The sequence below is a fragment of the Pristiophorus japonicus genome, chromosome 21 (assembly GCF_044704955.1).
Source record: "Pristiophorus japonicus isolate sPriJap1 chromosome 21, sPriJap1.hap1, whole genome shotgun sequence".
NCBI classification, from domain to species: domain Eukaryota; kingdom Metazoa; phylum Chordata; class Chondrichthyes; family Pristiophoridae; genus Pristiophorus; species Pristiophorus japonicus.
The window spans coordinates 69144827-69159680 of record NC_091997.1 but is presented as its reverse complement, the minus strand read 5'-3'; the positions used below and the strand labels follow the sequence as shown (position 1 = coordinate 69159680).

General features: G+C 46.8%; 1 protein-coding gene across 2 annotated transcripts in view; it reads right to left on the bottom strand.

Annotated features, from left to right (window-relative positions):
* The window catches only part of scaper (S-phase cyclin A-associated protein in the ER), a 393511-nt gene that overhangs the window by 40645 nt on the left and 338012 nt on the right, over window positions 1-14854 (bottom strand). For both annotated transcript variants that reach the window (XM_070865008.1, XM_070865007.1), the window contains 3 exons: window positions 13263-13418; window positions 2437-2674; window positions 137-286 (listed from right to left, as the gene is read on the bottom strand). In XM_070865008.1, the coding sequence (XP_070721109.1) occupies window positions 137-286; window positions 2437-2674; window positions 13263-13418 (544 nt within the window). The remainder of the gene's footprint in view (window positions 1-136; window positions 287-2436; window positions 2675-13262; window positions 13419-14854) is intronic.

Below are 14854 nucleotides of genomic sequence, written 5' to 3'. Positions count from 1 at the left end.
TTCATTGAAGCAAATCATTGCGCGGTAATCTTTTAGAAATGTTTAGACCAAAATTGCAGCTGGTTGGGGGGGGGAGGGGGGCGGAGGCTGTCAACGTTTTTTTGGGGGTTCTTACTGCCCTGTAATTATTGCCTACCTGATTGTCAGGGTGGTTTACGGTAAAATACCCCACGCAGACGATGACCTCATGCAGCAGATCCTCACAGGTATGATGGTAACAGTACCACAGCAGCAAGCTGACAATATGGCGGAATGCCAGAGAGAGGCCCTCAGCACCACACACAGCCTATTGGAAAGGAAAGGATGGAGAGAGTAAATCAAGTGAAGCCCAGCTGAATAAGGAAGCTCATGTCCATGTTTGTGAGTGGTTTATAAATAGCTCAACCAAGCAAATTCCAGACTGTCTGACTAATCTTCAATTAGAATTTAGAGAAGCTCCATTGTTATTCACCTATTGGGTTGATTTTTCATTTTTCTCTGTCAGTTAAATTTTTCTCTTCCCTAATTTTCTCCCCGCTTCCCCCTCCTTGAAGGCACTGGGTTAGAAACCCATCTCAGACGATGGCGCAGAACGGGCAGTATCAGATCGGCCCCCCGTTATACGCAGCGCCTGATATCCAGTTCCATTGACTGAGGGGGCGGGAGGGTTAGTGAACAAGCAGCAATCTTCAGTCAGATATCTGGAATCAGAGAAACCGATAGTGCATGCAGTCATGTACAAAACTGCAGATCGCTCGGATAGTGTGCATTAAGGGCCTCAGGGGATTTGAGGATGAGGAGAATAAAGATCTTTCAAGTTGATTTCTGGGGCGCAGGGAGCCAACGGAACTTCGCAAAGACAAGCTGACAGCCATCAAACCGGGGCTTCAGAAACCTGGTTAAGATATAGGGATTTAGTCATGCTCTATAAGTCAAACATTTTATTCATAGGCACATTATACAATTAGCACCATTTATTGGATTGACTAAGGCAATATTTTTTTTTAAATGTGGTTCAAGAAATAGTGCAATTCATCATTGTAATGTATTTGCTTCATGGGTTCTTTGCTTAAGAATTCATAGCAACACATTGCTATTAAGAACCAGTTGGTTTATTAACAAAGCTTTAACAATCACACTGCACATTAACAGTTCATCCACTAGGCTCACAACTGCATACCTCATCGTGAATGACCTAGACTCAACTGACTGGGGTTTTATTGAGTCTTATGAACAAGTGACTGACTAAGCCACTCACAAGCTCTACAACTATTTTAGTTGCAATACTTTAGCCATGAGCTGCCACTGTAAGAACTGCTTACAACCAGAGTCATCAGAGGATCATTTCATCCTCAAGTAGAAAGTAAGAGACGTGATGGTTAGGAATCGAACCCAGGTCAACTGCTTGGAAGGCAACCATGCTTAATACTGCACCACCATCATCACACTAAAGATGGGATTCGAATCCACATGTGCAGAACACAACAGATTAGCGGTACCTGCGTCTTAGCCACTCGCCCACTATGCAATCTGTGAGCATACATTACAATCACGTTTTGGACATCTCTCTCAATAATGAAACAGCTGTTTTGACATGAGTTGTTTGTTTCACCAATGTTTAATGTTGGGGAGCACGTCTTCATTTCTCACTCAAAGTATGCTTGGCACTGGCTCCCATTTTAATTGCTCCTGTCCACCCCGTGCTTTGACCCAGTGCCCCCAAGACTAACCCTTAACGATAGCAGGAAGGTAGAGGTCCTTAATGGCGTGTACAAGAGGACAATTACTTATTGATAACCCTGCGCTTCCTCGGGCACGACGGAAAAATCTGGAGCTTGTTTGTCACCCACTGCGAACAGCAGCCGTACTTTCAAATCATTACATTAATATTTACAGGATAGGTGATATTAGTGCTGGCGATAGAATTTCAGTGAAGTGTAATCAAAATACTTTTTTACTTGAATGGGTAAGGTTATCAAAGAATATGGAACGAAGGTTGATAAATGGAGTTGAGGTACAGATCAGCCATTACCTAAGTGAGAGGTGGAAGAGGCTCGGGGGTGTTGAATGGCCCACCATGTGCACTTTCAGCAACAGGAGTCACTGGATAGCAATCAGGTACACTGGCTGCTTTTCCCCTCCTTAGTCCAGTGTTGCAGAGTCCAATTATAGCATCGCAGCCACCGGTTCAGCCAAGATCAGCTATTGTAGCACAGAGCAAGGTAGCAAACTGGGACATTTCTGATCTGTATAATTCTGTACCACACCTCATTATTTATATACCCAGATTCATCTAATTCTTGTAACTTTACCAGAACAATTAACTCACTTCATTCTGGATGGCCACATGGACTTAATGAAGAGGAAATATTAGAGCTCCAGAAACAGTCATGGTTTCAGGTATTTAATTCGTAATTCTCTCAATCTCCAATTCACCGACAACAAAGCTGGTCTCACCTGAAAAGTGGGAAGATCTAAAAACGCAAAACTGTTTAGGAAGCGAAGACTCTGGATCGCGACGTGAATGGTGTGCTGCGGGTAGGTTTCTGCAGGTGTGGAGGTATTGTGGTCCGGGACTGAACCGTGAAGGAGGATGCAGTAAAGCATGTTGAGAACGCCCACCAGCTCAGTAGACTGCAGCACCGTGGTCAGTCCTGTAGGGTCCTGCCTTTTGTTATCAAATATACCGTGTGATCTGCCAAAACAACAGGTTAACTGATTAGGATAAAAGTGCTGGTGTACCAGGGAATTATAATGCACCAGAAATCATGGGCCCAAGTTTCGGGTTGCGCCTAAAACGGTGCAGCCCGGACCTAGATGCCCGTTTTTCGCGCCACAAAGTGTGCCTAAAAAAAACTCACGTATTCTCAGGCTCCCTGCAGGTCCTCTGGAGCTGGGCACGGCGCAGCATGAGCTGTGGGGGCGGAGCCAGGTCCCTGCGCTGAAAACAGTGCCGGGACCTCTGCACATGCGCGCTACAGTGGGCAGGTATGTGCAGTAGCTCCAAGCGCCGAAAACTGTGGGAGAGGCCCGAAGCACGCAGCCCCTAGCCCTGGCCGAATGGCCTCACTAGGGCTGCGTGGATAAGGCTCACCTCCCACCCGACCGGACCCGACTTGACTCCCGCTCCCCGCCTCCCCGGCGACCTGACCTCCGCTCCCCCCCCGCCCCCGGCGACCCGACCTCCGCTCCCCCCCCCCGACCTCCGCGACCCCCCCGCCGACCCAACCTCCACGACTTCCCCCCCCCGACCTCCGCGACTCTCTCTCTCTCCCCCCACCCCGACTCTCCCCCCCCTTCTCCTCCCCCTCCCTCCCTTCTCCTCTCCCCTCCCCCCCCTCCTCCTCCCCCCTCCCCTCTCCCGCTCCTCCCAACCCCACCCCCCGCTCCCTCCACCTCCCTCTACCTCCATCCCCCTCTCCCCTCCCACCCCCCTTCTCCCCCTTCCCTCGCTGTCAGAAACACAGACACTGACAGACAGAGAGTGAGAGACACACACAGACAGACAGAGAGATAGAGACACTGACAGAGACACACTGGGGGGGGGGGGCGTCCCAGCACGCTGTTGGAGGACTCCCGGTGCTGCAGTCGGTAAGTAGAAAATGTTTTATTTATTGATTTTTAAATTTTTTTAATTTTTTATTAATTTTTTTGATTGATTTATTGGTTGATTTATCGATGTATTTATCATTTATTATTGATGATGGCGCTTTATTTGTAAAACTGAAGTGTTTAATGTTTGTAAACTTCCCTTTAAACCCGCCCCCCACCCCCCATTCCCTACGCCTGATTTGTAATCTATGCCTGATTTTCTAAGTGTAGACAAGGTTTTTCTGAGCGTACAAAAATCTACGCTTACTCCATTCTAAGTTAGTTTGGAGTATGTTTTCACTGCCTAAACTTTCAAAACGGGCATAAGTGGCCGGACACGCCCCCTTTTGAAAAAAAAAATCTGTTCCAAACTGAAACTGTTCTAACTGACTGGAACTGGAGCAAACTAAATGACGAGAATTGCAATTTCTAAGATAGTCCATTCTAAACCAGTTGCTCCAAAAAAGCAGGAGCAACTCAAGCCGAAACTTGGCCCCCATGAGGCTAGACTAGTGGAGCAAGAATTTTTTTAATATCGGGGGTTACAGACTGATATAGCACAGAAATAGGCCATTTAGCACACTGTGCTTGTGTTGGCTCTTTGAAAGAGGTATCCAATTTGTCCCAGTCCCCTCCACTTTCCCCATATCCCCATAAATATTTTCTTTTGCAGTCTATATCCAATTCCCTTTTGAAAGTTACTATTGAATTTCCTTCCATCAAGCGTCCAGATCATAACTCACTGCATTAAAAATTAATTCTCTTCATCGCCCAGTTATATTGCAGTTTGTAAAGTGGTTTTAACTTCCTATTGACAGAATCTATATGATGTAGTTTGGGTGTGGTGCTATCTGAAGCACACTTATTCAAAGTTTGAGATGCCACCCCCGCCAGGTAGTCTCACACTGCTTTCCCATCACACCTGCCGCAGAAAAACTCACGTTCAGTGTAAAGCAAAGTTGAAAAAGTTTTTTAAAACATAATTTTAACATTTCTTAGTTTTAACAGAGGGGTAAAGGGACATTAAAATTCAATTAATATTGCAGTTGGAGGCTGGTGACGAGGAACCAGCATTGTAACTTGGACTTGCTGGTCTCCTGACTTTATCATAGACTAAATTACAATGGTTCCATGTCTGAACCCATACCTGTAGTATAATGACACCATAATGAGGCTCTTTGTTACAAGGAGATGTCAGGATGAGGCAGAGGATATCTTTAGTGCACATGGTTGAACATAAAATAACTTACCTTTATATATATAGTGCCTTCAATGTGGCAAAACATGTTAAGGTGTTTCAGAAAGTTGAGGTGAGAAGTGAGAGAGATTCTGTCATCAACACTAACAACTTACATTTATACAGTACCTTTAATGTCATAAAATGTCCCAAGGCGCTCCTCATAGGAGGGTTAGCAAACAAAATGTGACACAGAGTCACATAAGGAGATATTAGGACAGATGACCAAATGCTGATCAGAGGTAGGTTTTAAGGAATGTCTGAAAGGAGGAGAGAGGTAGAGAGGCGGAGAGGTTTAGGGAAGGAATTCCAGAGCTTCGGTTTATGGAGAGAATTCCAGAACTTGGGTTTAGGGAACCTAAGCAGTTGAAGGGACGGCCGCCAATGGTGGAGTAATTAAAATTGGGGATGCGCAAGAGGCCAGAATTGGAGGAGGGCAGAGACCTCGGAGGGTTTGAATCAAGTATGAGTATAGGGGAAAGTTAGGGGAGGTTACTGAAGGGGAGGTAGAAGAGGTAGTTTTTAAGGAGGCTTTTGAAGCAGGGGAGAGATGAAGCCAGGAGGAGAATTCTAATGTGCAGAGGCAAGATCCGACAGTGAAGCAGATTGGGGACTCGCAGTAAGTCCATGAGCGTTGGGTGTTAATTTGGAAATGGGGCTGGAGAAGGTTGCAGAGATGGGGTAGAGTGAAGCTATAGGGGGATTTGTGAATGGAATACGAGAAAAGAGAGAGAACAGGGTGTCTAAATTTCCTGTTCAGCCACAGCCTGACCCCGTTTCCAAGACCGTGAGTCACGCAGCAACAGATACCGTAAATTACTATCACATCCGTCAATCCAGCTGATCAGGAGACGCGGAGAAATGATTTCCAAATGATAAAACGGTGCTGGTTCCTGAAGGTGTGTCACATTTCTTTTTTCTTCACCCGTTGTCTTCCCATCTCTCCTGAAGCTACTGATGTGTGCCGGTGCCCTTCATCACCAACACCAGTAGTCTTATGGCATTTCATCCAACTGACCATCTTTCACATGTGACCTTAGACAATAGCAGCCTATTCTCCTGTGAAGAGGGTTGCAACCAAGCCCAACCTTATCCTCAGCTGATGTGCGCATGTACACACACACACACATACACACCTTTCATACAGGTATTATAGAACATTACAACATGTAGACAAGTCATTTGGTCCAAAAGGTCCATGTTGGCGGGTTTATCCTCCTCACGGGAAATAGTCCTAATTCGACGTGCCTGCCCTGTTTCCATATCCCTTTATTCCCCTTTCCTTCAATTACCAATTGAGTCTATTCTTCAATGTTGACATGGTTTCTGCTTCAATCACCAACGCTGGTAGGGCTGGATAGTAGCCAGGAGTAGGAACGCTGGGGCACTAAGGCAACCTATAGTTTCTCAACCACTGCCCCAGTTAAACATTTGGCCATTAAGACGACCATAGGTCAAGTGTACCAAGTAAATCAAGTTTTCAAGCTTTTTTCAAATGTTGTAAGAGCTACTTTTAACAAAAAAGTCCTAACGAAATATACAAGGATCAAATCTTGCTCTTTAAGGAAGGTAAACAGACGGAGTAAGTCAAATTCCCTTTCTTTAGCTGCCCTGCCCCCACCCAACGTCACCTATTGTGTCACTCGCATGTCAGTCGGCACTCAGCTGTTTCCACTGGAGCCACGAACGATCAGGGGTCAACACTTGATGCCACTCACGCAGACTTTGCTTCAGACTAATGTGCCTGAGTTTGTTTGATGTGTTTCAAATGGGGATTTATGTTTGTTTAACACCAGCTTGCTGTAATAACAGGGTGGGAGTGATATGAATCCACTGTGGAATCAGCTTTTGAAAAAAATCATTGAATAGAACGACTGGAATTTAAAGAAAGACTTGCATTTCTATCGCACCTTACACAAACTCAGAATACTCCAAAGCACTTTACAGCCAATAAAGTACTTTTTGATGTGTAGCCACTGTTGTAATGTAGGAAATGCGGCAGCCAATTTGCACACAGCAAGCTCCCACAAACAGCACTGCGATAACAACCAGATAATCTTTTTTTTAAAGTGATGTTGGTTGAGGGATAAATAATGGCCTGGACACCAGGGAGAACTCTCCTGCTCTTCTTTAAAATAGTGCCATAGGATCTTTTATGTCCGCCTGAGAGGGCTGATGAGGCCTTGGTTTAGTGTCTCATCCGAAAGACAGCACTTCTGGCAAGTGCAGCACTCACCCAATATTGGCCTAGATTTTGTGCTCAAGCCTGTAAGCACTCACTGTCCAGGCTCACACTTGAAGAATGGCTACTCAGGTGAAGAGCTGCCCAGCAAGAATCAGCACCTTCAGGAGAGATGGGGAGAAAACTAGAGGCTATGGACTTTCACTGTGAAGGCTAGCTACTGGGATAAGACAGACAAAGCTGATGAGCAATGATCATTAGATTTCTGCATTTAGCATGGCCACTATGACTGATAATTCTTAACTAGAGAATATGACGAGTCAAAAGACAAGGGAGTAAGAGAAAGAAAATATGAAGAGAGAAAACAGGAGGGAGAGGATAGGGGACAGAGAGGAGGGATGGGGAGAGAGAGGAGGGATGGGGAGAGAGAGGAGGGATGGGGAGAGAGAGGAGGGAGGGGGGAGAGAGAGAGGAGGGAGTGGGGAGAGAGAGGAGGGAGTGGGGAGAGAGAGGAGGGAGTGGGGAGAGAGAGGAGGGAGTGGGGTAGAGAGAGAAAGGAGGGAGTGGGTAGAGAGAGAGAGGTGGGAGTGGGGTAGAGAGAGAGAGGAGGGAATGGGGTAGAGAGAGAGAGAGAGGAGGGAATGGGGTAGAGAGAGAGAGGAGGGAATGGGGTAGAGAGAGAGAGGGGGGAGGGAGAGAGAGAGAGGAGGGAGGGGGAAGAGAGAGAGAGGAGGGAGGAGGGAGAGAGAGAGGAGGGAGGAGGGAGAGAGAGAGGAGGGAGGGGGCAGAGAGAGAGAGGAGGGAGGGGGTAGAGAGAGAGAGGAGGGAGGAGGCAGAGAGAGGAGGGAGGGGGTAGAGAGAGAGAGGAGGGAGGGGGGAGAGAGAGAGAGAGAGGAGGGAGGGGGGAGAGAGAGAGAGAGGAGGGAGGGGGAGAGAGAGAGAGAGAGGAGGGAGGGGGAGAGAGAGGGAGTGGGGATAGAGAGGCGAGGGAGTGGGAGAGGTGAGGGAGTGGGGAGAGAGGTGAGGGAGTGGGATAGAGAGGTGAGGGAGTGGGGAGAGAGGTGAGGGAGTGGGGAGAGAGGTGAGGGAGTGGGGAGAGAGGTGAGGGAGTGGGGAGAGAGGTGAGGGAGTGGGGAGAGAGGTGAGGGAGTGAGGAGAGAGGTGAGGGAGTGGGGAGAGAGAGGAGGGAGTGGGGAGAGCGAGGAGGGAATGGGGAGAGGAAGGAGGGAATGGGGAGAGGAAGGAATGGGGAGAGGAGGGAATGGAGAGAGGGAGAGGAGGGAATGGAGAGAGAGAGAGGAGGGAGTGGGGAGAGAGACAGGGGGGTGTGGGGAGAGAGAGAGAGGAGGGAGTGGGGATAGAGAGGAGAGAGAGTGGGGATAGAAAGGAGAGGGAGTGGGGATAGAGAGGAGAGGGAGTGGGGATAGAGAGGAGAGGGAGTGGGATAGAGAGGTGAGGGAGTGGGGAGAGAGAGGAGGGAGTGGGTAGAGAGAGAAGGGAGTGGGGAGAGAGAGAAGGGAGTGGGGAGAGAGAGAAGGGAGTGGGGAGAGAGAGGAGGGAGGGGGAGAGAGAGAAGAGAGAGGGGGAGAGAGAGAAGAGAGAGGGGGAGAGAGAGAAGAGAGGAGGGAGGGGGAGAGAGAGGAGGGAGGGGGAGAGAGAGAGAGGAGGGAGGGAGGGGGAGAGAGAGAGGAGGGAGGGAGGGGGAGAGAGACAGGAGGGGGGGGAGAGAGACAGGAGGGGGGGTGGAGAGAGAGAGGAGGGAGGGGAGAGAAGAGAGGGAGGGGGGGGAGAGAGATGAGAGAGAGAGGGAGGGGGAGAGATAGAGGAGGGAGGGGGAGAGATAGAGGAGGGGAGGGAGAGGGAGGAGAGGGGAGGGAGAGATAGAGGAGGGAGGAGGGGAGAGAAGAGGAGGAGGGGAGGGGGGAGGGAGAGAGGAGGAGGGAGGGGGGAGGAAGGAGAGAGGGAGAGAGAGAGGAGGGGAGGAGGAGAGGGAGGAGGGAGAGGGAGGAGAGAGGAGGAAGGGAGGGAAAGAGAGAGGAGAGGGGGGAAAGAGAGAGGAGGGAGGGAGAGAGAGAGAGAGAGGGGGGGGAGGAGGGAGAGAGGGGAGGGAGGGAGAAAGAAAGAGAAGGGAAGGGGATAGGGATATAGAGACCCTGTGAGCTGTAATGCCCTCCACTGACACCTCTTGCTCACACATGAAGAATGGTCTGGGATGAGATACTGGGTTGGCTATCAATTCCAATTGAACTATATTCCAGCGAGACTCAGCGCCTTCAGGAAAGGAAGAAAACTGACGAAAAAAGCTTTGCAGTATAGATGCATACATTTTTTAAAAAGAGTGTCCCCTGGAATTATTTCGATAGGGAGAAATCTAATCTTGGGGTTCAAATGATTGTTATAAGCCACTCAAAATTAGCACTTGTTGTTTACACGGGTTAAATCTGAGATTAGATTACATTGTAATGAATTCCAGGTATCTTTTATCCTTCATACAAATCATCAGAGCCTGAGATTACATTACTGCTTTGCAATCATTCCCAGGTATCCATTTATTCTCTGCGTATAAATCACGTGAACCCCTTAATCAGTAATCGCTTCCAGACATTCAATATTCTCCATGTAATCTCAGCTACTCAAAACAAACAGAACACCAGTCGATATAAAACATACAATACATTAACAATTGCCCTCCAGTGGTTCCAAGCTATATACTGGAATGGATATGTAAGTAGAGGTAAGATAAGCTTTGACTTATCAAGACTTCAGCTGTAAGGCAAGCTTCGCTGGCTGTTGGAATGTGGAAGAACAACAATTACTGTATAAACTACAATATTTAGAGAGAATTTTTATTTTGTAAAACCTTTTTCTAATTTTCTCCTGTTGTGAATGCTCTGATGCTTGCTTTAATATGATTTTAAGGACATTGGTAGCTTGTTCATCTTTTGGTACCTCGTGTAAGTGCTCTTTTTCTTACTGCATGAGCCCAGCCAGTGAGCGTTAGCAAGCTGCTTGACTGTAAATTCCGTTCCCCAGCCACTGACTCCAACCCCCCCCCCTCGCATCTGTCTGAGGTTGAACCAGGCTACTCGCAACCTTGCTGTCATATCTGACCCTGACCTGAGCTTCCGACCGCATATCCGCGCCATGACGAAGACCACCTATTTCCACCTCCGTGACATTGCCCGTCTCCACCCCTGCTCAGCTCATCTGCTGCTGAAACCCTCATCCATGTCTTTTTTACCTCGAGACTTGACTATTCCAATGTGCTCCTGGCTGGCTTCACAGGATCTACCCTATGCAAACTTGAGGTCATCCAAAACTCGGCTGCCTGTGTCCTAACACGCACCAAATCCCGTTCACCCATCACTCGCTGACCTACATTGGCTCCCGGTTAAGCAATGCCTCGATTTAAAAATTCTCATCCTTAATTTCAAATCCCTCCGTGCCTCTCCTTTTCCTATCTCTGTAATTGCTTCCAGCCTCACAATGCTTCGCACAGCAATCTTCAGCAGGCATGGCCAGATAACTCATTTCTCCCTCCCTAACCCAGGGTGCTGAGGCCAATTGTCGTGCCTCTAATGTTGTCCATTACTAACCTGAGCACAGCTAACTTAGTACATCAATTATCTGGTCCATTTGGGTCGGTTACACGTGGGCTTTACTAACTGGGCCGTCAGAAGTGCCAGTTTTGTATTGTTTATCACAGCTCAGGTTATTGTGTGAGTGGCATGAAGTATCGGTGATAATAGCAAAGTGTTGAGACACGAATGACATGAAACTAGCTATTTATAATGTCATCTGTGGAGGTCAAGCCAGAACTACAAGTACAGAGAGAGAGAGGAACAGCTGTAATATTGTATGTATGTATAACTCTCCACCTGCACTGTGTTGAAAGGGTGGAATTCAGGTTAATGCTTGGGGCGGGAGTGTTGCTTTCTGTGGAACCACAGTCAAGAAATGATTTTGGCTGCTTTGGAGTCATGTGTGCTGCTGCTATTTTTCCTTGCAGTTTAAAAAAAAATATCAAGACTACATAGACCGTACAGCACAGAAACAGGCCATTCGGCCTAACTGGTCCACGCCAGTGTTTATGCTCCACACAAGCCTCCTCCCACCCCTCTTCATCCTACCCTATCAGTATACCTTTTTATTCCTTTCCCCCTCTTGTGTTTATCCAACTTTCCCTTAAATGCATCTATGCTATTCGCCTCCACTACTCCATGTGGGTTGGGAGTTCCACATTTCTAACCATTTTCTGAGTAACGAATCTGTATTTAATTTATTCGTGACTATCTTATATTGATGGCCCCTAGTTCTGGTCTCCCTTACAAGTGCAAACATCTTCTCCAAGTCTACCCTATCATAATCTTAAAGACCTCTATCAGGTCACTCCTGAGTTTCCTCTTTTCGAGAGAAAAGTCCCAGTCTGTTCAATCTTTCCTCAGATGTATAACCTCTCAGTTCCTGTATCATCCTTGTAAATGGATGGCCCGATTGAAAATCGTGAGGCAATACATATGTGAGACTCATTAAAGAATGGATAGCTGTGAGTTATCTGTAGATCATCATTATATCTTTATGTTTACTTAAAAAAAATGTTTACATACTTCAATGGGGCCTTCTGTCAAGAAATCCATACATCCAATTTATTCAGTGAACAGCGGATGAGGTGCATTGGGGTAGTTACAGTGTAGGAAAAGATCTGCTCCATGATACTGATGCCAGTAGGAACTGTTCTTAGTAACTCACCAAACTGATTTCGACAGCACCTCCCAGTCCAACTGCCTCTACCACCATGAAGGACATGAGTCGCAATAGCATGGGAACAAGATCACCTCCAAATTTTACTCCAAGTTACACACCATCTTACCATGGACATATATTGCGGTTTCTTCATTGACATTCGGTCGAAATTCTGCAATCACCTGCCTAACATTATTGTGGGAGCATCAGCACCCCAAAGACTGCAGCGGTTCTTATAGAAGGCCCACCACCACTTCTTGAGGGCAACAAGGGGTGAGCAATAAATGTGACCATGCCAGCATCATCCACATCTGAATGTGTTCTACAACGGGTCTCCACACCCTGGGACAGGGAGGGGAAAAGCCAGCCAAGGTTTCTGATCCTGATGACGAATCCAATGATACAATGTGCGCGTGTGTGTGTGTGTGTGTGTGTGTTTGTGTGTTGTGGACTGATACTGGGCGAGAACAGAATTGGGTTGGTTGCAATGTCCTCTGCGAATGAACTACCCGCCAACATTCACTTACACATGGAGTATGGCTACTTGAGTGAAGTACCAGAGGGTGGATGACCAGCGCCCACGGAACTAGAGTTTCTTATGAGTTTCTTATGAGTTACCGCCTTCAGGCCGAAGGGGAGAGGGGGACAAAACTGGCAAATATATATATATTTTTTTAAGTGTTTTGGACATAAAAGTTTAAATAGCATTAAGCAGAACATGGGTGCATTCGGCATGCTGTCAGTATTGTGACTGTTCCTCTATTACTATCTGTCACTGGGCTTAAAACCTGGAAAATAAATATTTTCATATAAATGACTGGTTGGAATGTGATCTTCATTCTTTGTCTGTCTGTTATTTATAAATATGACAATATCATTGAAAGCAGCAGCCCATCATACTTCCACCTATGCAAAGCAACAATCGCAATATTTGATGCTATTTCACAATCAACGGTTAGAGTTGTTTTGAACAAAATACTTCAAATCGCCTGAAAACAACTTCACTTGTGCCTCATCTAAAGATAGGAGCAAACTAACTGATAGGTGACTAAATGGCTCACTACTTCATTGAGATAATATAGTCGTGGTGGCTGATCATCATTTCTGCATTGAAATTTATTGCTAAAAACAACACATTTCCTATTGCCGAGTGGATAAAGACACCCAATATGGCACACCTGAACTTCTCCTCTTCGATTCCTGGTCTGTGCTCAGTTGCTTGATCTGAATCAAGGCAGAAGTGGGGACAGAATAATCAGCCTTGAGCTGGGACAAAAAATGGTGGAAGCCAAGCAGCTTGGAAGTACCCTTGGCAACGGGGGATCTGTGGGAATTCTATCCCGAGGCCAAAATAGTGAGGCAAAAAGAGGGCAATAAGAAGAAGGACCAAGAATAGATTGACTAAAGTGGTTAGACTTGCACAAGAGATATTCACTTTGAAGAACCTGTAACTTTGAAGAATTTGCAAGCTGCTATGCATCTGGAGAAACGTTGCAGCTACAGGTATTGTTAAATCGCCCAGTCACTTACCGATTGACAATAGTAAAGCAAAGCCGGCACATACTGTGCAGCAGGGCTGTAACGTTTTGCAGAAAGGAGGCGATTTTAGGTTGCTCATCAACGGGCCCTTGTATGGAGAGGAAACAGCCATACAGCTTATCAGCGAGTCCAGTATATACCACATAGCTAAGAATAAATAGAAAGAACTACATTAGAGTAGACCAGAACAATTAAATACGGATCTAAGTACCCTGTAATACATTAAAAATCTTAAATCTGTGCACACCTTCTGTTAACATTTTCCATTATAAATTCCTTCGTCCATACTTTATAATGGAAACTGACGATGTAAATTTGGGAAGGTATGACAAGTTAACAAAGGAATTTTCCCTTATAAATGTGGAGATAGGAATTTATAATGGAAATATAAAATTAAGGACAGAATGCCACTTCAAAATAGGAATTGAATTACATCTGCACTCCCCTGTCCAAATATTCCGCCGCTCTCTAAACCCACTTCACCTGAAGACGACACTTGGTCTTGACTCTCCATGTGCAACCTAACAGGAAGCAACTAATTGAGTATGATTATTTTCCCTCAAAGTGAATGTGGTTTTAGTTCTGAAATTTTGGAAAAGTGCTATCACAGTACTTGAAGGGTTAGAAAATAATAATTTTATTTTTTGCGAAATAATTGCTAAAGCTTACAAATGAATTCTAGCAAGCTGATCTCAGCTGCAGAAGCAATAGGGACGTTACAATTCTGAAGAAGTGAAAAGTAACCAGTGTTCAGGCTACAGATCGCTATCCAGTGACTCCTTCAGGAAAGTGTGCTTGTAAATGTTGGTGAAGGACTGGGTTTGGCCTCTATGGTCAAAGAGATTCACTGTCTAGTCTCACACATCAAGAATGGCCAATTGGGAGAGAGAAAAAGGATGCCTGGAAAGAAGGTACTGCAGCCATGGAAATGTAACACATCATCGTCATAGGCAAGCCCTCGGAACGAGGATGACTTGCTTCCACGCCAAAAAGGATGCATTCACAGGTGTTTCGATGAAGGACCTAATATTCCAGGTCCTGAACTACATCCTGAAGGGTGGAAGATGCCTGTGCGTGGATTTTTTTAACATGTGTGGCCGTTGCACACCAGCCACCACACGAGCTTGACAGAGCTAGGTCTTGGTCCAGTGGCAAGGGTTATCCAAGACGACTGGAGACCTGCTCTGCTGCACGGACTTAGTGCGCACACATATCGCAGTGTGGGCTGACCCGTGCTGCCCCTGGGCCCTCGCCTCTTCTGGCCCCGAACTCACGTCTCTCCTGGGCCCCGATCACGTCCCTCTACAGTCTCTCGCCGCTCCTTCGCCCCGATCTCGCCGCTCCTGCTGTACCTGCCCACGCTCCAATCACCGACCTGGACCTTGATGACGTCACTCTTCGCTGCCGTTGCCCTCCTGCACCAGCTCGCGCTGCTCCCTGAAGTAGTACGCCTCCACGCTGCTTCTTTTATGACCCCGACCTGCCACTAGTGTTCTCACATAGATCGGGGCCTCCACGCAGATTTCAGCACATTGAAACATCAATATTCTAAGCAACAATCAACACGTATCACAACAAGAAAC